Source organism: Thamnophis elegans, chromosome 4 (assembly GCF_009769535.1).
Source record: "Thamnophis elegans isolate rThaEle1 chromosome 4, rThaEle1.pri, whole genome shotgun sequence".
NCBI lineage: Eukaryota > Metazoa > Chordata > Lepidosauria > Squamata > Colubridae > Thamnophis > Thamnophis elegans.
Genome location: NC_045544.1, coordinates 66,455,261 through 66,479,472, shown reverse-complemented (window position 1 = coordinate 66,479,472; position 24,212 = coordinate 66,455,261). Strand labels below are relative to the sequence as shown.

The 24,212-nt window shown below is 37.7% G+C and overlaps 1 protein-coding gene across 1 annotated transcript in view; it reads right to left on the bottom strand.

The window, feature by feature from the left end:
* Window positions 1-24,212, bottom strand: part of DISC1 (DISC1 scaffold protein) — a 167,036-nt gene that overhangs the window by 46,179 nt on the left and 96,645 nt on the right. Inside the window, exon 10 of the mRNA XM_032214918.1 lies at window positions 2,683-2,743. Coding sequence (XP_032070809.1) covers window positions 2,683-2,743 — 61 coding nt within the window. The remainder of the gene's footprint in view (window positions 1-2,682; window positions 2,744-24,212) is intronic.

The window sequence follows — 24,212 nt, the reverse complement described above, 5'->3', positions numbered from 1 at the left end:
TAGTTGCTTCAAAGTGACAATAAGATATTATATATATACGGATACAGAGAAACCAGCAAAACAACCTTCCCCTTTCTGAAAACAACTATTCATATTAGGAACTTTTTAAAAATGTAAATACCTAGATAATCCTGTTATAAAGGAAACACAACACCAAGAGATAAGCCATTTAAGAGGCAACCAAAGCCTTAAGGGAAGCAACAGAGCTCTTCAAAGCTAGAAGATTAATCTCCACAGGAGCCCCAGAAATGAAATAGAGGAAACAAGTTTTATCTGAATAAGGATTAAATAATAATTTTCTTTTCTTGCTTTCTATATTTGTGGAATATAAGGACAAGAATTCTTATTGATCTTCAAAGTTCTTGAGAATCTAACAGGAAATTATTTGATGACATGATACAATGAACCGTGGAAAAATTCAGCTGAAAGATTCAGGAAAAAAAAGGCTAACTGGGGGCAGATATAGAGGACTTTCCAGTATTTCAAGTTAAATAGATACTTTTTTTAATCCGGAGGTGCACAATGAGAGGCCTGGGGCCACCATCTAAAGTACTGAATGTCCTTGAATGTGTCAGAAGAGGAACAATATGGAATACATGACAGGAACCATATTAAATGTGCTTATTTTTAGTTATATGTAAAGAAATGAAATCAAATTTAAATTTAATTGTAGGTTTGCCTATTACTTTTTGTGTACAGTCACTAGCATGCAACATAGAGGATAAATATTAAGCTCAGAAAAATTGGTTCATTGCCAAAGACTAAACAAGATATTTCAAGCTTTAACTTATAAAACAATTCACTTCTCAGCATGATTTTTTTAGAAAGCAAGAAGGTTGAATCCTTTTATATCCTCTATGGATCCAGCACTATGGATCCAGCACTATAAACTTGGCAACTTTAAGATTTGTGGGACTTCAGCTCCTCAGTCAGCCAGCCAGCCAGCCAGCCAGTCAAATAAATAAGCAAGCCCCATTCACCCAAGACTACAGTGTTTGTCCAAAGAGTTTCTTGACCAAGTCCAAGACCAAGTTTTTTTAAAAAAAATCAAGAACTGTTGGGGGAAAAAATATTCATCTATAAACTTTTCAAGTCTGCCAAAGGAGTGGACAGTGCACTCAGGCATGGCTCCATCCTTTACAGATTTTGAAATATACATAAGTTTGATAAAAACTATTTGTTCTAGCTTTGTGCTATTTATGCACTCTTTTTACTATCAGACACAATGACCTTAGTCTTTAACACACTAATTTTCAGATTCAGAATCCCATATTGTGTGAGTTATATTCACATTTACTGCAAACCATTCAGGTTTGCAACAACAAAACATAAAATGTTGACAAAAATACATTCAGGTTCCAGTCAATGTGCCTCGAAAATCATTACAAATATTCTTTACATTTTTATCCATAAATGTATTAACCAACTAAAACAGAGGTGGTATTCAGCAGGTTCTGACCAGTTCTGGAGAACCAGTAGGTGAAATTTTGAGTAGTTCAGAGAACTGGTAAATGCCACCTCTGACTGGCCTCACTCCTACCTATTCTCTGCCTCCTGAGTCTCAGTTGATCAGGAGGGAATGGGGTTTTTGCAGTAACCTTCCCCTGGAGTGAGGAAGGAATGAAGATTTTACAGTACCCTTCCCGTGCCATGCCCACCAAGCCACTCTTACCAAGCCACACCCTCAGAACCAGTAGTAAAAAAAATTGAATCCCACCACTGAACTAAAAGGACATCACTTATCCTTATCCTACTTTCTGCTCAATGTTGAACCATTTCTAAGCTTTCCATTTATTCTCATCTATCATTTACTTCTATCACACCTGCTTTTACAGAATATTTTGGGAGAAGATTAAAGAAAAGTTTACCAGTCTGGGTTCTATGAAGTGGTGAGCCCCCCCGAAAAGTCAAGATAGTGGTTGCAACCATGTGTTCAAAGCCTCACAGAAAAAAGTCATGGGGCTTAGACCATATGTATGTATGTATGTATAGTATGGCCATTATATAGATTTTTTTTTCTCTTCTGAGGACACCCTTGTTAGCAGCCCTAGTCAGATGCATCATTCCTGTTATTGGAAAGAAAAGTATCAGTCTAGTATGACACATTTTGGACAGTAAGCTACAATCACAAGCAAATTCCTGCTTCTTTAGGCAAACTGGGATTGCTCTGTGTTCTACCCATTTGGAGCTCTATGTGATATACTGACACAGTCTCTGGATACATAGAGGGAATTCATAATAATGACATTTGTTGTCTCAAACACCTTATAGCAGGAATAAGCTATCATAGTAGACTGTACTTTGAACTAGGAATCTTCAAGGCTGCACCATCAACATTCAATAGCATAACCAGCTAACTCTTTCATGGACTGGGGTAGAAAATCATATCAAATAAAGGTTAGATTTCTGAGAGGTTAACCTATCTATAAAAGGGGGAATGAAGTCCATCATTACAATTAAAAATGAAAAGAAAAGAAAATGGCAAGTCAACATCCCTGGCCCACCTATTCTAGAGAATTTGTAATGTGCTAACCCTCTGATACTGCCAGGGATTCAAAATAATTCCGTGAATTATATCCAGTCCAAGATAACTAAATGCATAACTAAACAACATAAATGCACAGAAATCAGACAGCACTGAAACATTTTCTAAAAATTTGAAAGATTCCAGCATGTCTTTACCTTTGTAGTTTATCTTCTAGCACTTCCATATACTTGAGAGTGTTTTTTTTCAACTTTTTTTCTGTAAGACAAACATGATTTTTTTTTCACTGAGAGAAGAAAGAAAAAGGATATAACAAATCTTATAGAAATTGATAGGAGAATTTTACATATTTTGCTCCAAATGAAATTTTGTTGAGTACAGTTTTCAGATTTAAAATTAAAGATGTGCTCTTTAATAAGAGTTGCATTTGGCTAGATGGATGGCTATGTAAATTTGATGAATGAATAAGTAAGAAATAACCAGCTGCTAAAACACCAAACGTAAAGGTTCTCCTGTCAGTAGTATCTGACTAGGGCACATTACTCATCTTTGTTTCTTGGCCAAGGGAGTCAGCATTGTCTAAAGATGATTTCCATGGTCACGTGACCAGCATGGCTGTATGCCAAAGGCACACTTAAAACTGTTACCTTTCCATCAAAGTGGTACCTATTAATCTACTTGCATTTGCATGCTTTCACATCACAAGGTGAGCAGGAGCTGAAGCTACTAAGGAGAGCTCAGCTGTTGCACGAAGCTTGGTCTCGAACCCAGGCTGTCAGCTCAAGCTCAGTGTCTTTAACCATTGAGCCATTGTGCCCCCTTGCTAAACACTACAAGTGGAATAAGATTCATGAAAGAAAACACATCAGTTTCTTCAAAGATGGAGAATTGTCACAGGTTCTTTTGAAACCACATCCAGTTTATGGGACTCAAGACTCAAGAGATCCATCAACAGCACAAGTCTTTATACTACCAGGATGTATTTCTCCCCACAGTCTGAGAAGATATTGTGTGCTTGCAAACTGTCCAATTTACAGAACTGTACCAGACCATATAGCTCTAACTATATCTGTTATTGTCTCAGTCTATATTCCCTCCTGTTGATAGTAATTCTACTTTGCTAGACTGATCACTAGAAACACAACTTGTATTACTACTCACGTATTAGGCTACAGCCCACAGTATTACTAACAAGGTTCTCTTCCTCCAAATCCTGTTTTGACTCCTAATTTAATTTCTCTCTCCTTGCTTCCTTGATAGATCTGCTTTTCTACTTCTTTCCTCTGACCCTCTTAGGAAAAAAATTCATTTTTCTGGCTGATTTCCGGCTGCTTTGCAGCAAGAAGCACACATACCCATTCCACATAAAAGCTTTTATAGGCAGCTTTGTCAGTGCTGACATTGGAGAAAGGGGTCAAAAGGGAGGGATCAAGGTGAGGCAATTGTCTGTGGAGCCTGCTCCTCCCAAGAACATACAGTACATGACAAGGTCTTTAAATATTTGTCCATAGAAGGACCTAACTGTTGATTGTGATGGCATGAAAAGAGTAAAGTGAGTAAATCTTATGTTTATAATATTCTTAGAACTAATCACGCCCAGATAAGGCTTTAAGATTTCAGCATTTGTTAAATTTAAACCCCATTTATAAGCAGCTATGGAAAGCAACATACATGGAGAAATTGGTCCATAACACCTATGGTCTAGTAGAGAGATGCCCTCACTTTAGGAACACAACCTATGTGGGGGGGAAACTTTCACTACCTAAAAAAACCCATAAAATATTGAATGGATTACCATGCCCAAGTGTGTTTATCCACTAATTGGTCTGATGTTTCTGATAGAGGAAGACAGACTTATCAGGATAGACTTCTCTGTTTCTAGCTTCTGGTGAACAAGAGACTTGGTCCATAGATACTCCAATTTGGTTTAAATACTAGATAACCTTTATTGTCATGTTTTTCCGTGGGCACTCTGGCACATATGAAAAATGAAATTCTATTGCCTGTTCTCAAAAATGCATATATACATAATACACATATGATATGCTATATAGACATAGATATGTATATACCTAAGCCCTAACAGATAAATACATATAAATATTAATCATTGTCCATCTTGAATACATGATGGGAAGAGGAAGCTTGAGAATTCACAAGGTTGATACTGTATGGAACAAAGCTGTAGCTGAATCTAGATATTCTGTTTCGGATGCCACCAAGCTTCTTCTAAGAAGGTAACAAGGAAAACATGAAGAGGATGTGTAGCCAGCCAGACGTTAAATGTGTAGTGCCTCAGACATTAAATCTCCAAGGCACCTGAGTGTAGAACAAAAAGGAGTGGGTGGAAACTAATCAAGGAGAAAAGCAACTTAGAACTGAGGAGAAATGTCCTGATAGTTAGAACAATTAATCAGTGGAACAGCTTGCCTCCAGAAGTTGTGAATGCCCCAACACTGGAAGTCTTTAAGAAGATGTTGGATAGCCATTTGTCTGGAACAGTATAGGGTTTCCTGCCTAGGCAGGGGGTTGGACTAGAAGACCTCCAAGGTCCCTTCCAACTCTGCTATTAAATGTTCTCCATTTTTTTACCTATAGAAACTATATTATCTAATTTAATCTGAAAATGCTTATATCATGTTTCCTGTAGGGGTTAGAGGAAATCTATCCAACTTGGTCCATGGTCTGCTAATTTAAAAGGGGGAAAATTACATAAAATGTTTTATATGAGGCATATCATCTTTACACCAGAGTTAATGTATATTTAAATTGCCCCTACTTATTCTAAACAATCTTCTATCTACCAAAGTTCAATCTGAGGACTGTAAAATTACTGAGATGTGGCAAGTACATAATGGCTTCCTTGAATCTCATGGCAGTCTCATATAAAAGTTAAAAACAAAGTAAAGACATCTACCTGTGTTCATATTTAAATAGCAAACACTATCAATCAAACATGTGATAAATCCTTTGATAATACCACAGCTTTATGCTCCAGCTTTCATTCCTCTCTGCCCTGATCTCATCATTATACGGCCCTGGAGCATGACATAACACTCTCCTTCATTCTAATGTACAATAGCAATAATCCAGTAACTGGAGGAAAAAGAGATCTCTGCTTCATAATGACTTTGTTTCTAACTAATGTTTCAATATATTCTATTACATGAATGATAAACCTTAGTTCCAATTTCTCCTGCTGTGCTAGCTGGATTTTAATTGGATATTATCTGACATAGTAATTCTTGCTTTTCACAGTTGTGTCCTATTCCCTATGTGCAGTTTTACAATGTCCTTGAAGCAGATAGCTTAATAAATCAGCAGTACTCAATGGCAAAAAGGAATCAGGTAGGAAACCATCAATAAGCGAAAAGTAGGTCAGTTAAAAACCCTCCAGGAAACATAAGCACGACATACACAGAGCTCCATCAAATGCTTTATCTAAACTGAAATGACAAAGAACATCATATGATTCTCATACGTCACAGGGAATAAGTTAAAACCCTTTAAAATACCAGTCAGATTATTTCCCACCAACAAGTTGAAGAAAATACCACCAAATATATCTGAATTTTCCTTATGTTTGGATTGACTCCAAGCTACTGACATGAAGTTTTAACTGAATGCAAGTCAGTAGCAATTGCTCAAGGAAAACAAAGTACTTTCTAAATCAAACCACAAAAAGAAGAATGCAATCGTGCTACAAGTTGGGCAAGAAAGAATTATGCAACTGCACTCTATGTACTGTATGTCAAAAGATTTGCTTTCATTATCTCTTTGTGTTCTTGTCCCCAAGGTTGATGTGATCAGCTCTAATTGGCCATAAAAGAGACCTACCCATATAAATATTATACCTACTAATGGAAGAAGATAATAATAAAAACCATCCTTTGCAGATACACAATATGCTTCTAGCAGTGCCTTTTTTATGCTTATCTTTTTGGAAAGAAGACTGTAATGCTGAAAGCACCATCAGATTGTATAGAAGAAAGGCAGCCAGACAAGTACATATCCTCCCAGCATCTATTTGCTAATAATATTGTATTGCTGTTGTAGGATATTAATTCAGAAAAATCTGCTTTAAAATGCTATGAATTATTCCTAGGGTTCTAAAATGAATGGACTTATGTGAATATGTGATCCATATTGTAGCAATAGAAATAGCACTTAGACTTATATACTGCTTCACAGTGCTTTACAACCCTCTCTAAGTGGTTTACAGAGTCAGCATGTAGCCCCCAACAATCTGGGTCCTCATTTTACCCACCTTGGAAAGATGGAAGGCTGAGTCAACCTTGAGCCAGTGAAACTCAAACTGTACTTTATATGATGAGCAAAAGACCTCAGAAGAGGCCAAGCATTATGTTTCCAAACTTGTTATTGCAAGAATAATATGATGCTTGAGACAAAGCAGATAATCTTGGTCTGTATTTCCAGATTGCTACTCCTCTTCGAGGCTTAACATTCCTAAGAATTAAAGGCATTTTCCACAGTTAGGTAACCAAGGCCAGAAAGAGATGTATAAAGCCACAAAACTATTTAGGTAAAAAGAAAATTAGAAGATCTGTAAACAGTTACATATTTAAAGATGAGCAAAAGTTAATTACCCAAGCAATCATTAAGAAAAAAATAGGGTCATACTTAGTATTTTCTGATATTATACTTTAAACTATTATTTCAGTGAGAGGAGGATAAATATCTTACTTAAAAAATAGAAAAAAACTGGTGGGACATCAGAACATTAGTTCTGGAAATTAAATAAAAGAATGCATGCAGTTTTGAACTATGCCCACATAATACACTTGAATCAGGTGGTTTAGTATGCTATAATTGCAATAAGTCCAAAAACATTATGTGGTGTTCACAAGTATACGGTCTCTTAAAGTTTTTGTTCTAGCTTTAGGCTTTATTCAAGATTGTTAATAAAAACAATCTATTGTGCACAAAAAAGATTTAAGGTGACTTTCAATAGCAAAGGCTAATGCAACTGAAATTATGATTATATGAAACAGATGAGGAGTTGTACTAGTTTCTTAAGGAGCATAAAAGAGAAATGTTAACATAAAAGAGAAATTTTAACAGTGTAGGTCAGGAGCCAAACGTGCGCTACAGTAAGAGTGCTCTTTTTTCTTTATGCAGGCCACTAGATCATCATCAAACGTTTTTAAGAACTACCTCACAGGTCTCAAGGCATGTTTCCTTCCCTGAATGGCACATGCCTAATCACAAAAATTAAACAAATGACTCAAATCTGACAAGACGATAAACTATTATGAACTTGTAATTATATCTTTTCTTCTACTTTTAAAAAATGATATTGAGATCTACACAAAAGTTCATCGGCTTTAATGTTCTTTGGACCATAATTTGAAAACTAGCAAGCTACAGAATCTTAGAAAAGCGGGTGACGATTGCCAATGGATGAGGCAATTCTGGATCGAACCAGATCCCTCTTCAGGCATTCAGCTGGATGAACAGAAAGCTTTAAACTGGATGGAGAACTGATTGTGCGTGTTGTTTGTGTCCCTTTCCTCCCCTATCTTCATGCTTTCAGTTATATTGAAGTCTAATGGAAAGCTGCACTTGTACGGTATATGAAAATGCATGAATGCAGGTATTGTGTATTCTGGAATCATTCTTTCTTAGCATCCTGGATCACCCAGCTTCAAAGCAATATCAGTACCACAGTGGTGGGATTCAAATTTTTTTACTACTGGTTCTGTGGGAGTGGCTTGGTGGGCCTCTCAGGGGAAGGATACTGTAAAATCTACATTCCCTCCCCACTCCAGGGGAAGGTTACTGCAAAATCCCCATTTTCTCCCATTCACCTGGGACTCAGGAGGCAGAAAACAGATGGGCTGGGGCCAGTCAGAGGTGGTATTTACTGGTTATCTGAACTACTCCAAATTTCCACTACCGGTTGTCCAGAACTGGTCAGAACCTGCTGAATACCACCTCTGCAGTACCGCTCTCCTTCAGAATGAGGAGCCGAGGTGGCACAGTGGTTAGGGTGCAGGCCACTTTAGCTGACTGTGATCTGCAGTTCAGCAGTTCAAATCTCACCGGCTCAAGGTCAACTCAGCCTTCCATCCTTCCGAGGTGGGTGAAATGAGGACCCGGACTGTGAGGGCAAGTTGCTGACTCAATTTGCTAAAAAAAAATTGTAAACCGCTTAGAGGGCTGAAAGCCCTATGAAGCGTTATATAAGTCTAATAAATAAATAAATAAATAATTCCAGTAAGTAGAGCTTGAGAGGTAAAGCGATGTGTACAGTTTTTAGCTTCTAGGATAAACCCAAAGAAGGTCAACCCTGACCCCACCCATCATTAATTTCAGTTCTTTGTTTAGAACACACTCCTTCTCTACATTTCCTCAGAATCCCAAATATGGCATACCACATGCTGTGACTTATGGCTAACACATGGATGCTGCAGAGGATGCAGGGAGTGGGGGGAGAGAGACAACCCAATTATAAAATAAGTACAATATTATCAAACAGAGAAGGGGTTATTTTTCTTTTCCCGATCCAATTTGCCTTCATTCGTGAGATCAGACCAACTCTAAGTGCTCAAAGATCCCATGCAAGACTTACATGGTTTACGTGAAAGATGCAATTTCAATGAAACAAGGTAATTAGGACTTGGGTGAGAAGAATAGGGTTTGTTCCAGTGCAGCTGTTCCCGTTGATTGGGGAAAAAAATCCCACTCTTCACATAATCCATTTGCCTTTATGGTAGCTACAGCTGAAGTATACATTTGCACACAAAGCTTTGCTTATGCTACATCAGAACCAAACAGGCAAACAACCGCCCCACCCCCACTTCCTCTGATAGTCTTCTGCTTCATCTAAACCTAAGGTAGGCCAATCCAAAAGTGAGCCACTCCTGTACTAACCAATGGATGCTTTAGATCCTTTTTCATAGTGTACATATACAACTATGTTGCTCGTGCATCCAAAGTACTTACTCTTATGCCAAATGCCATTTGGGGTTAAATCCCAGATTATCCTATTATGCTTCAATGGCTATATAACAGCTTACTTGTAAAATACAAGCAACAGCTAGAGTCTTTCAATCCAGAAATTAACTCAATTAGCTTAAATGAAAAAAAAGTCAACTGTAGAGTTTAGTGCCAAATTTTCCTCTCCTGCCCCACCCCCCTTTTTTAAGACATGAATTGCAATCATTGAGCTGGCAACATTCCTGTATGCATTTGGGGAAATTCCAGGCATTTGGGGGCTCTATTTCATCCAAGAGAACAACATGCCATTTTGTGCTACTGGTGCTACCCATCCAGTGGATCTTAATTCATTAGTGAATTATGTCAGGAATGCTGACACCCATCAGAAATGTATAAAGGCAGCTGATCTTTCTGAGTTTTCAAGCCCCGTACATTTAAGTATGCGTAAAAGAACAGGGGCACAATCATAGAATATAAGAAACTAATAAAAGCAGAGCTGTTGTCTAGACCAATGAAAAGCCCTGGCATATAAGTACCCTTACCAAAACACAAAAGACAGTAATAACAATACTCAGCTTTGTGGTTATTTTAAAAAAGCAGTAAGCAGAGGAATGTTTAAAGCTGTAGACTGAGAACATGAAAGCAAAGAGGTAAAAAAATTGACAAATCCATAAGGCAAAATCCCCCACAAAAATACAGGGAAGCAGGGAAGAAAATGTTTTTGATAGAAAATATAGAGGAAGCAGGCCTGAAAATAAATAAAGATAAAATGAAGATTTTGACAAAGAATATGGGAAAATTTACAACTATCACTAATAGGGAATATCAACAATTAGTAAGACAAAAGGAAGAATTGGCGGAAGATTTGAAGATACAGGTCATGAATAAGGTTAGGTATTTGCGGATATATTTGACAGAAAGATGCAGTTCACTTAAAGAGAATAATTATCATAAACTCAAATAACAGATAGTTACAGACCTGGCAAAATGGGAAAATTTACAACTATCACTAATAGGGAGAATATCAACAATTAAGATGAATATACTACTGAGGATTTTATATTTGTTCCAGACAATTCCAATTAGATTAGAGAAAGATTATTTTGAAGATCTAAATAAAATAGTGTTGAGGTATATTTGACAGGGAAAGAAAAAGAAAGTGAGAATAAAATAAAAACTGTTGCAAGTTGCTAGAATAAGAAGAAGTTTTGGTCTACCTAATTGGGAGTTATACTACCAGGCAACAAGCTTAATATGGGTTAAGGAATGGATAACGCTAAGAAATTCTAGATTATTGACATTAGAAGGACATGGTTTGCAGTGGTGGGTTGCAGGCGGTACACCCCGGTACTAGCGTACCGGAGGGCCCACCCACCCACCTGTTCTCCTTAGCAGTGCTTTATGCTGTTGGCACTTCTGAGCACATGCATAGTGTGTATGGCGCCTGTGCGACACTCCACAGATCAACTGGAGCATCGTGGAGGCTTGTGAAAGTGTCATCTGACACTAGAATGCATGCACGTACCGCACAATACAATGGACTTGTTTCCGAGGTGGCGCAGTGGTTAAATGCAGCACTGCAGGCTACTGCTAGATCAGCAGTTCAGCGGTTCAAATCTCACCGGCTCAGGGTTGACTTAGCCTTCCATCCTTCCGAGGTGGGTAAAATGAGGACCCGGATTGTGGGGGGCAATATGCTGACTCTCTGTAAACCGCTTAGAGAGGGCTGAAAGCCCTATGAAGCGGTATATAAGTCTACTGCTATTGCTATTCCATCCCAAAATCAATTAACTCATTTTTGTGAGGCAAAAGTCCATAATCCACATCAGGTCAGTCATCTCCATCTTCATGCTCCCAGTTGCCACAGGGGAGTCGAGGGAGCTCTTATTCCCTTTTCCACTTCTTGCTTCCTTCAACTTTACCTTCCGAGCATGTACTCCTATGTACCTGCAGAGCATCTACTCCTATGTGGCTATCTATGACTTTGTTACAAACACAGATGGAAATGAAAGTTAAACCTGGCTTAAGAAAGTCACAAAATTTGGTGGGAATTAGTTTAAACTAACACTGGTTAGTGCTGGACTACAACTATTCTCCTAAGAATTAATTGGTTGGAACTATTGGAAATTACACACACACAAACACACATATTGACAGACACACAGACAGACACATACACACCCATGACCCAGTTAAGCAAGTGCCATCCACAAGATTCTACAGTAACTTAAAGAGGGCAATAATTATAAGGTAGAATTAAATAAAAGCTATTGAAACAGTTGGGATAGGAATTCAAATTACAATTAAATTTCTGCAAGAATTTCTGCAAACAGTCCAACAAATGCAAGAACCCTTTTGGATTCTACTTACATTGAAATAAATCTAGTTTCTAAAAGTCCTTGGCCATGAAAAAATCAGTCTCTATTACTAATGAAAATTGAGACTGAAAGCAAATGCAAACTGGCAGACAAATGTAGTTGAATTAAGTTTTACTATTTTTGAAGTGGCATTTTTCAAAATAATTTTAGGCTATTTTTCCACGGGAGAACTTCATTGGCTAGATCACCATTTTACACTCAACCTAGGTAAAACATTTTGTAGGAACTAGACTAGTGCAGTATGAAAACAAGCAAGTCTTGCAACCATGAGGGACAAATGCTAAGAGAAACAACCCTCAAGAGGAATTTTAGCTGCAGAAAAGCATAAACAGCATTTGAAAGGTATTTTGTTTCCACATCCTTAAAATATCAGTTTTAACATAACACAATCAATAAATCATGGCAGTTTCATGGTAAATGAATAGGCATGCACAATCACACACCACCTCAGTGGTCAGAGAGTGTGACAGGTTTACCAGAATCTAAGTGCTTCTGATAGGGTGGTCTTATGCAGAAAGAAGTTACTTATGATATATTCACATGTCCTGCTTAGTCCATCACCTGAACAGGTAATCCACCTCTTCAGGAGTACAGGAACAGATACAATATGGTGCTTCTATTCCTAGGTAATTGAAAAGCAATTACCACCCATATTTTTCATATATGATTCAAACATACTGTTTTTCTGCCCAAACCTCCTTAAGCCATTTGGATTGGGTCATTTCAAGCATAAGCCGTGGTGGTGCAGTGGTTAGAATGCAGTACTGCAGGCTACTTCTCCTGATTACCGTCTGCAATTTGGCAGGTTGAATCTCACCAGGCTCAAGGTTGACTCAGCTTTCCTTCCTTCCGAGGTGGGTAAAATGAGGACCCAGATTGTTGGGGGCAATATGCTGACTCTGTAAACCGCTAAGAGAGGGCTGGAAAGCACTATGAAGCGGTATATAAATCTAAGTGCTATTGCTATTCCATTCTGATTTAGTTAAAAGTCACAGCTATGATTGGCTGAATAATGTCTGTGTCTAAGAATAATAATATTCCACAAGTTTCCATGGTTACTCTTTAAAGATACTACCATATAGCTGTCATAGGAAGTAGGAGTAACTATGAGGAAAAGGGGGAAATGCAACCCAGACAATGGTCAAAAATCTGAGCCCACAGTGGAAATGTAAACTGAGAAAGTGTTTCAGATATGACCCTCCCTAAGTCTCATGAACATAAAGGAAGGGAGGGGGGAAGTGCATCTAGACTTACAAGATTGTTTTAGTGTAACCATATAATAAAAATAATACTATTTTCCTAGTCTGGTCTACCTTGAAGGGCTGATAGTAGCAGATTTGCAGAATTTGCCTTTGGCTACAAATTTGCAATATATGCCTTCTTACTTACACATTCAGGCTAGGGGTTTAGTCATAATTAAAAATGATAGATGACTGTTATAATGTTTTAAAAACCCTCATTATTTTATGATTGTGGGGATCACTACAACTCCCCAGATTTTTGAAGGTGGATGTTTTTGCTTTGCACTATTTAGACTTTGACTTATTTTTATTTGGATTGATAGAACGATCAACTCAACTATCAAGAGTTCATGTCTGAGCCCCTAACACATTGTCTTGGAATATAATTCGACTATTTTTAATGATCTTCTTTTTTATTAGGTCTATCTAAAAATTAGATGTAGGTCTTAAATTTTCATAAAGGAAGGTAGAGAACTTACATTTAATAAATACATTGCAATTGCCAGTTGTTATTTGCATATGTTCCAATATTCTTGGCAAAGAAAGTAAAATGTAAGGTCTTTTTTTTAAAAGATGTCCTTAGGGTTGGCAACTTCATGAGCACATCCGTGTAGCTTTCTTAACAATAATATGTAAGAGGTTTCTATTGTTTTCTTCCAGAATGTTTTTTTTTCTCTACTCACTCTTGCTTATAATTCTGGTACTCTCTAATGGTGTCTCAATCAGACACTGCTTGTACTTAGCATTTCTTTTTCATAATTCCAATGAAACTGTAAAATGTTTAATTTAGGAAATAAAGCTAGAAAATGTTTTGAAATTAAAGTCATTTTGCAACTTCAAACTTACATGTCTACGTTGAAATCACATTGAATTAAATCACTCATTAAAGTAAATGCCAAAACTATTTAAACTTATTTTTGAGTTTTACATACCATGGAGAGACTTGCTTCCTAACATCTTGCTAGAATAATTAAAACATAATTAGCTTACAACTAAACCTTTAAACTGTCAGAAGCATACTTTGAGCCCTGAGCCTTGGCAACAGTGAATGACATCTGCTCATAAACCAGGGGACAATTACAAAATCAACGTATTTCTCTGCAGGTCATTCAATACTAGTGCAAGGTCAGGATCCAAATTAGTATTCTGACATGGCAGTCTTACTTGGCCTCTTGGCAAAACTCTTCTGAAATTTGGAAATGTTTCAGGAATGAATGTGCTTGATATCTGTCACTAAAGCCAACTGCTCAAAGAAAAACAAAATCCAAAATTCTAATAAGGGCATCACAATTCAAGGATTCTATATCAGTTTGAAAGCAGTTTTACATCTTGCGTCTTACAACATCTGCAGTGTTGGATAACTGAGATTGTTTCTGGTTCAACCACAGTATATTTGAAATTGCTGGGAAGGTAAAATTAGTTGGATTTCTTGCCATACATGTTTTTCTTTTTGAGAAATGGTGGTAACATATTCTTATTGGAGAAAAAACCCTTATTCCTCCTCCATTCTCTGAGCTTCAAGTCCTGAAAGGAAATGGTGGCCTGTTAGCTCACCCTTAGTAACCTAGACATTGACAAAGTCGTTGCTAATTTTCCTCTTCTCTGAAGCAAGGATTTTCTCTTTCTTTCTTTCCCTGTGGTGATAAGAGAATTGTTGCTGCTTCAAGATCTTTAGCCACTTGGGGCACAGAGATGCTTTCTGCTTATTGTTCTCAGCATTTCAAGTCAGCAGAAGTCAAGACAATGACAGATTACCTTCAAGGACTGCTGAGGGATTAGAGAATTGAAACAATGACCATGTAAGAATGAGCCCAAGCAATTTCATATATTCCAGCTAAATACCTGGAACTCTCCAATAACAGAGATGGGAATTACTGGAAAATGAATTTTCTATCTGAGCTATATCTTCCTTCAACTGGAATAGAAAAATAATAGATAATATATATAATACATGATTGTGTAATGTAAACATATGTTTAAGGTGACACAAGACTGTTGCTGTTCCTTCTTTTTTAATTACAAACAATTTTTGGTTTTGGTTTGGTTTGGTTTATTGGATTTATATGCCGCCCTTCTCCCAAGGACTCAGGGCGGCGTATAACATTAAAAAAAAAGTTTAAAAAAATTAAATAGAATATCCCAAACAAACCCAATTAGGATTAACAATAACAGTTTAAAAAATTCGATTAAAATTAACAATGATCAATAATTTATTTTGTTTTGTTCAGGCCAGGCTGGCTTGCTGGAAAAGCCAACTTTTTAGGGCGCATTGGAAGAACCAGAGGTCTGGGATTATACGAAGCTCCGGGGGCAACTCATTCCAGAGGGAAGGCGCTCCCACAGAGAAGGGTCTCCCCCTGGGGGTCGCTAGCCGACACTGTCTGGCCGACGGCACCCTGAAGAGGCCAACTCTGTGGGATTGCACTGGACGGTGGGAGGCTACCGGTGGCAGTAGGTGGTCTTGCAGGTATCCTGGGCTTAAGCCATGGAGCGCTTTAAAGGTCATAATTAGTACCTTGAATTTTTCATCTTGTGCCCTACATTTTTTGCTTAAGAGTATGATTGTCTTGATTTTACTAATCAATAAGAAGCCCTTTTTAAAATCTGAAATAAGGTTGCAAGTGTGGTAATAAATAAATATATCTGCCACGCCTCCCTCAGGCTAGATGCCAGGGAAAGAGAGAAATTTTGGTCTGGTACCCAGCCAACAAAGTTGAGGTATACACACAATGCTAATCCACAATTTTTAAATATTGGGGGGGGGGGTTGTTAATAAATCACAGTAACCATGTTTTGCAATAATCAGTGGTGGGATTCAAAAAATTTTACTACCAGTTCTGTGGGGGTGGCTTGGTGGGCGTGGCAGGGGAAGAATACTGCAAAATCCCCATTCCCTCTCCACTCCTGGTGGAAGGATACTGTAAAATCTCCATTCCCTCCCGATCAACTGAGACTCGGGAGGCAGAGAATAGATGGGGGTGGGGCCAGTGGGAAATGGTATTTACCGGTTCTCCGAACTACTCAAAATTTCTGCTACCAGTTCTCCAGGACTGGTCAGAACCTGCTGAATACCTCCTTTGGCAATAATGGATAATAATTGGTTCACACCCCAGTGGATAATAACAGACTGGCGTGAAAGCAAACCAATACTAGAATTATTTTGTTTCTATTTGTTTCTAGGCTTCTATTTGTTTCTGGGCTTTTTTCTTTCTTCAAATCATATACTGCCTTTCATTCAAGAACTCAAGATGGCATACATAGCATTTAAAAGAAAAAAAGGTAAAGATTTTCCCTGACCAATCATGTCCAACTTTAAGGACTGGCGCTTATGTCTGTTTCCTAGCAGACAGAACCAGTGTTGTCTGAAGACACTTCCATGATCATGTGGCCAGAATGATACGTGGAACCCATTTACCTACTCACGTTTTCATGCTTTCAAATTCCTAGGTTAGCAGGAACTGGGGCAAGGACTTCCCATCATGTGGTGCTTGAGTCTCGAACTGCCAGTCTTCCAGTCAACAAGCCAGTGGTGGGTTTCAAAAATTGTTCGAACCTACTCTGTGGGTGTGGCCTCCTTTGTGGGAGTGGGTTGCCGCCCATGTGACCGGATATGAAGATGCCGACGACACTTGTCAGAACCACCTTAAATTACCTCACACAAAGCACTGGCATGTATAAGAATATGATGTAAACTTGTTTTTTTTAAAGGCATCTTTGGTTTGCGTTAAAACAACTTCAACACACGCAATGTTCTGATTGCACCACAAACGCAGTAGTCATCCTTACCTTTCACAGAGGCACTGAGTTTTATAAATATGAGCATGATAGTGTAGAATAATCATATCCAAGGACCAGTGGTGGGTTTCAAAAAAATTTGGAATCTCTTCTGTAGGTGTGGCCTGCTTTCTGGGTCCACTGGTGGAACCTCTTCTAACCGGTTTGGTAGATTTGATGAACCAGTTCTACCGAATAGGTGCAAACTGGTAGGAACCCACCTCTGCAACAAGCCCAGAATCTTAACCATTTCCCACAAACAAAACACCTCAATGAGGTTCTGTGGCTAAATGTAGATTAGAAATTGGGTCCCCTTGCTCGTCTACCATCTTCATAATCATTTCATACTGACTTTCAAAATGTTTTCACATGCACACACATTATATAGTGTATTATGTTTTTAAGTTTCACAACTCCTGCTTATTCACCAGCATATGAAACCCAGTATCCAGTACTAGTCTCAGTTCTTGCTTAGCACATAACAAATAAATCTCAACTTCCTGATTCACAGGCAACACAAAACTTTTGTTTCTATAACTTAGGACAAAGGACAGAACAGGTTATGGCAAGAGAAGAGCCTATCAGACATACAGTCACAGCTGAGCTAATGAACCAAGAATATATCACTTCCTATTTTTTGATTGACAGTCAGGGTTTTAGTTTCAAGGGACTATAAAAGAAGATGTTAAGAACTGTCTGCTAAATTCAGTTTTCAATTTAACTGGATGATTTTTAAAATTTCGGCACTTCATTGAGATGGTTCTATAGGAAAAAATATCCAATGTTTACAGGTTCCTTTTATTTTCAAGTTTTATATACAATAATAAACAGTGATTTTCTATTCAAATGCATGCTTTTTTTCAAATCAGCATATAAATTATACCTGTTAAATTCATAGTTTAGTGTGCTGAAATGCTCTAATACTGCTAAATCCCCAATGAGTCGTTCAGAAATTTAACTTATATTTAAGGGGCTATTACAAAAGAACAACTTAAAAGCATTTTCACGGTAATATTATGCATTCAGATTTTATGCATAGGAGGAACAGTTATGGAAAAATTACTTTCTTACTATCATTTTTTTCCACCAATTAAATTGGCAGCTATATTCTTGACATACATATATTCATGGATTCTCTGTCCCAAAGGATTGTATATATATTAAACACAAGTTAAGCCTACTAGGATTTAATCTATGTTCATTATCGGGTTTACTCTGGTATTTTGCTTAATTATTTCTCTCCCCCCACCTTCATCTGCAATATTGAATGGCAGTAATAATGAACTCATATAATTGTACAAACCCCAATAGTAACTATTCATCGTTTGCTAATGTAACATTATATTTGCATTAAAATATTCTGTTCAAAACACGGTCTGTAAATGAGTTCAGAGAGTTACAACCACAAATCTTAAAGTAGAACATCAGGTCAATTAGCAGCTAAGCCAAAAGAGTTACGGGAGAATAAAAAAGAGGTTTAGCAATTAAAATCCAAATTAATGTTCTCAGACTCAAGTAGATGTGCAGACAGGTGATCTCTACATGTTAACATTAATACAATCTCATAAAGGGATAGATATGGAAAAATAACATGTTTTAAAAAAAAAAAAAAAAAAAAAACTAAGAGCATGGCAAACGGGTCCCAGAATGGGTAAGGGCTACAGACCACTTCATGAAGGCAGGAATGCGGTCTTCTCTATCATTGCCATGCATCAAACATAGTGGGGGGGCGGGGTTTCTTCCATAAAACATTTTTATTAAGTTATAAGGTAATGTAAAATGCAAAATACAAAAGAAAATAAAAGACCAGTGAGAGGGGAAGGGAAAGGGGAGAGAGAAGGAAGGAAAGGTAAGGAAAAGAAAAGAAAAAGAAACATTGACTTCCGACTCTCTCTGTGTGTTGCAGTGGAATAGGGCATTAACATCAAATCGCAGCTTTTTGTTTTTCCATAATAACATAAACAAGTCATTTCTATTAACATCTATCAATCTAATCTATAAAACCTCAAGTCCAAGTTACATTCTTTTTCACATCAAGCAGGAAATTCAGAAGCGATTTCCACGTGAAAACCAAAGTCAGAGTGGTTAGTTTTGCCAATTCAAAACATAGTGGTTTTTAGTTGGCATAATAGGAGCTGATTGGTCTTCATTTCACAATTGGCCAAGACTTGTACTCTGACTACCAGGGACTGTGGCAGAACAGCCCTGCCCCTTAGGTTGCCAGTTCCTAATCCTAGTTTTAATTAATTAATTGATTGATTGATTGATTGATTAATTGATTAATTAATTATCCATATATTTTCATATACACTCATCAGTGAACAACGGAAGGACTGGTTTTAGTTTGATTTTGCTTTGCTATCAGTGCACTAATGAAACCATGAAATGTGTTGAGGCCCACCAGCAGCCAGCGACAGTGAGGAGGTTGGTCAGTGAGGAGGTTGGGGAGATACATGGGCCAGTCCTTGAGGCTGGGGAAGGCTCGGACGAGGGCTCTGCATTGGAGAGCCAAGGCTATCTGGCAGGTCTCATATGCCTTCAGAACTAGATAGCAGTGAGGCAGAGGAACAGCTGGAGCCTGTTCCCAGTGTGTGCATGTGCATTGCTGCCAGAAGAAAAGAACAGCTAAGAAATCAGAGTTGACTTAGGAGTAAAGCCACAGGTGAATGGTGAATGGCCCCTCCCATAGGAAATAAAAGAGGAGCGAAAGGGGAGTGCCATGCAGGAAAGCTCTCAGTTTCAAATCTAACATTCATTGTGGATGCTCACCAAGCATCACACTCTCACATAGCTTTCTCATATCAATCTCTTATAAGATTGTCTGGACCTTCTTCTGAACAGTCCAGAATAAGCAGTTCAAAATACTGCACCAGGTTTTGAGATAATAGGAAAGGAAGAATGAAAGTGCAGTCATGGTATTTCAATTAAATATAAATATCAACAATCAAATAAAGCATACGGAACATTCCCTTAATACAATATATGCAAAGGCAACATCATCATATGTGGGATGAGTTTTTCTGTATCTGGCATGAAAATGCAATTAGGATCCCACACTCTGAGCTGTAGTCTTATGTTATATGAAAACTGCAATGATTGTGAATTATAGTTGCTCCCAGAGTTCTTTGTCTACTTGATGTGTTCATTTTAATTCCATCTGGGGAGCAGGTTTGAAAAGCTGACTGAATATGCAGAAATATTCACCTTTTCTAGATGTGGGTACATCCCTGTGGTAACTCTGGGGGGGGAGATACATGTATAACATGTTCTATGTGCACACAACTTTACAAAGAACATCCTGTAAAAAACCAAGAAACGTCACATTAATTTATCCCAATTTGTTATTTTATTATGAAGTGGACTTGTTTAAGACAAAATAGCACAATTATTTTATGTAATTAAATAATTTAAATTGGCAGGTAGAGAATGATGGGAATTGTAGTCCAATGAGCATGGAGGATATCGGGGAAGGGAGAATCAAATAACCCATTTTTTTTATCCACTAGTTCAGGCACCATTTCTGTTGAAAGGAAGATATTTCAAAAGCGTGGGTAGAGTGATTTAATTCAACAGTTTATATTGTCACATTTCTGGAAGGTTTGAATCTCTTGTGAGGGTTTAAACCCCCATAATGGAAATAATTAAACTATCTCTTTCTTTTATTCTTCTAGTTGAGTGAAGATAATATCAAAAATACATCTAAAAGCAATGAGGTTATTTCAAACAACAAATTAGTGCTGACTACCAAAGATGAAATATGTTGAAAGCAGAATGCTGAGAGCAGCCCAAGTGTAGAGATTACACAATAAACCTCCACAAAGAAAAAGAAGGAAGAAAACAGAACTCATTCAAGAAGGGGAGGGGGAGTCTCTCCAGATCATGCAAATTTGCTGAAGTCAGTGAAAAGCTCTTAAGAATAATTAGGAACAGATGATACAGCCAGCATGCTTTTCAGTATGCAAACATAATGAGCGGAACATTATAGACATTTTATTTAGCAAAATTTTCCAAAACAAAATAATACAGTGGAAAAAATTCAAGTATATTAAGTACAGGTAAGACATATCCCAAATTAAGGGGGGGGGGGGAATATAAAAATATTTTGCTGATGCATAAACTGATTCCGCTTTGTAATAAAATAGCTCACTGGTCATCTTTCTCCAAATAATCTATGCTTTCGCATTAAAAGTCAAGATTTTCAACTCAATGTTTTGGTCCTCAAAGTTGTACTGTAAATTTGCTTTGTAAGAAGTCTGATTATATTGGTTGAAGAAACATCTATGCCCCCCTTCCAGGTAAATCTATTCCAATTTAACTTTAAAACTACCTACAGTCCAGTAGGATTTCTGAGTTTACTTTATCATTATAGTAACTAAGTTCCTTGGCAACTCAAACAAGCCACTACAGGTAGTCTTTGACTTACAACCACAATTGAGCCCAAAATTTCTGTTGTTAAGTGAAATATTTGTTGTGAGTTTTGCCCCATTTTATGGCTTTTCCTGCCTCACTTGTTGAGCGAATCACTGCTGTTGATAAATTAGTAACCCAGTTGCTAAGTGAACCTGGTTTGTCCGTTGACTTCGCTTGTGAGAAGTTCACAATAAGTGATCACATGACCTTGGGACTCAGCAGCAGTCATAAACAGGAAATGGTTGCCAATCATCTGAATTTTGATCACGTGATCATGGTGATGCTGCAAAGATTGTAACTGTGAAAAATGGTCATAAGTCACTTTTTTCAATTCCATTGTAACTCTGAATGGTCACTAAATGAACTGTTGTAAGTCGAAGACTACTTGAATCTATGGGGAGAGAAGAAACTGTTCCTTCCCCGGAGTCCTTGTATTTGTGGAATTCAATTTTTAAAATTTAACTACATTTAACGTTTAAAAATCCCCACTCCCTCACCACTGCCATCAGCACTCAAAGACTCTAGAAAATCAACTGAGGGTAGAGCACAAAGGAGGGAATATATGGAAGGAACCCAAGGAGAGCAAAGAAGGACAATAATTAGCCATGTTCCCAGATGCCAGCCTCATTTTAGAGTCAGGAGTTCATTTAAACATGTTGAATTTAGTCATCTCTCAAAATCAGAGAGATGTAAAGCAAGTCCTGAACTGACCTCTGAGGTCAACTCTTTCATGGATGAATTATTTCTTTTTCAATACAGAGGTTAAGGGGGTTTTTTTGTTTGGATTTTTTTTTTCAGTTCTAAAGAATGATTAACTCAAACTGTAGGTAAAATACAAATTATTAAAGCAGCGAATATTCTGAACTTCTACTCGTTCACTCATTTTTCCAACCTAACTGACAAACAATTGTGTGAATAGACAACACTCAAATGTTTGTAAATGCACAACTCTATAGAGAAAGGTGATCACAGGTTGTGGCCAAATGTTTGCGTGTGTGTGTGTGTGTGTGTGTGTGTGTGTGTGTGTGTTTCTGCATATCTGATTCATCTGTTCTATTCTTAGCATATCATTTCTTAAAAATAGAAGCTTTTTTTGTGGTAGGCTATTTACTGAAATTTACTCCTATTTACAAAATGTGGTAGATAATTTAGTGGGCTGAGGACAATGTGTGGGCTGTGGGACATGTTTCAGATAACTAGACTATTGATCATGGGAATTCTACTATATGAGAACTGACGGGATATTTAAAATACTTAGCCTGACTGTCTGCCTTATTAAAACTATTTCTGTATTTTTATCTATAGATTTCCAGACTTATAAATAGGTTCCTAAAGTCAAGCAGTTTAATGGCCATTTCTGTGAATCTGCTTCTGGTTGTATTCAAAAACACCACGCTGCAACTGCCATATTTATAAGTGAATGCTCTCTCTGGCATCCAGCTATTTAAAGTGCAATGCATTTATCGCTCAGCCCAAATGTTATGGCGCCCAAATATTTACAGCAGAACTGTCAACCTCATAGGCATTTCTAAAATACCATATTTATCCAGCACTATCGTACCCTCAGAAATATTTCAGATTTTCTTGAGAGTTTTTTTTTCCAGGAAAAGCAATGACGATGATCACGATTTAGATGTGAATTATAGTATTGATTTGGTTGAGACTGAAATCTGAGTCAAGGTTTCAGAGTACAGACCCCACTAATAGTTTGACTGATTATGTGTAGACGCCGCCACAATCTAAAAGTTTAGGAGGCTCATAGATAATAAAAACTCATAAAGCAGAAACCCATAAGACCATAAAGCCAACAATTCATTAAAAATGCTATAGACCAGGGATTCAAACTCAAGGTCCAGGGGCCAGATTTGGCCTGCAAGCTGCTTAGATGCAGCCTGTGGTGTCAACCTGGAAACAGTGAAAGATTGGCCTGTGGTGCCTCTGCCAGCAAAAATGAAGCTCCATTTTTGCTGGCAGAGAGTTACAGGAGGCTGTTGCAGCCAAAAACGGAGGTCAGGAGCCTGTTTCACTGGCGAGCGCTCAGGCCACCACAGGAGTCCCTGACACGAGTGATGTTGAACTGGCCACGCCCATCCTGACTACGCCCCCCCTCCCTGGCCCCTCAAGGTCAAACACAACCCTGATGTGGCCCTCAATGAAATCGAGTTTGACACCCCTCCTATAGGCAATTATCCATAAAACACTACAATTGGAGACAACATAAGTTGTAGGTATAACTAAGAGAAGCATGGGACTTAGCATCCTACATCCACAGACTTAGCAGAGAAGGGTTATTTTTAATTTTTTCCCTAAATGTTAACACAGGGTCATCCTGACCTCAACAGATCATTCAACAGATCATTCTGACCACAGGATCCAAGCTATGCCATAAAGCAGAATATCACCCCTTTAAGTAGACCAGATCAGGAAACAGACATTTCAAAAAATATTAGCACTCCATTTTAATGATTTAGACTTTCATGACAGAAATCTAGAAAGCTTCCAGAGTTTCTCTTTCTCTTATACAAAGAGAACCAAGGGCAGAGCAATTTTGAGTTTCCTTCTCATGATTTTCTGTTTTCCCAAGCTAAGCTTCTGTTTTACTAATGGTTGCTGTCTGTTTCTGCAAGGTCATCTCTATAATCCTCTACAAAGGAACAGCCATCAAAAGGTTTGCTTCTAGATTCCCACCAACTTAACCACCTGGGAACGGGGTGGCAGAATATGTAGCATAGTTTCTCAGCTATCGCAGAAATGATGGGTAAATTCTACGTGATGAAGATGCAAGAACTTGAACCATTAGATAAGTTTTTATAAGAAAGTCCAGATAAGAACACTATGTTCAGTAAACAAAGAACTTAATTGAGGTCATGGTCTTCCCACACACTCCACCATATCAATTCTTATATTCTGACTTTCTGAAGATCTCCCATCAAATCAGTAATGTGGTTTAACTCTTTTTCACTT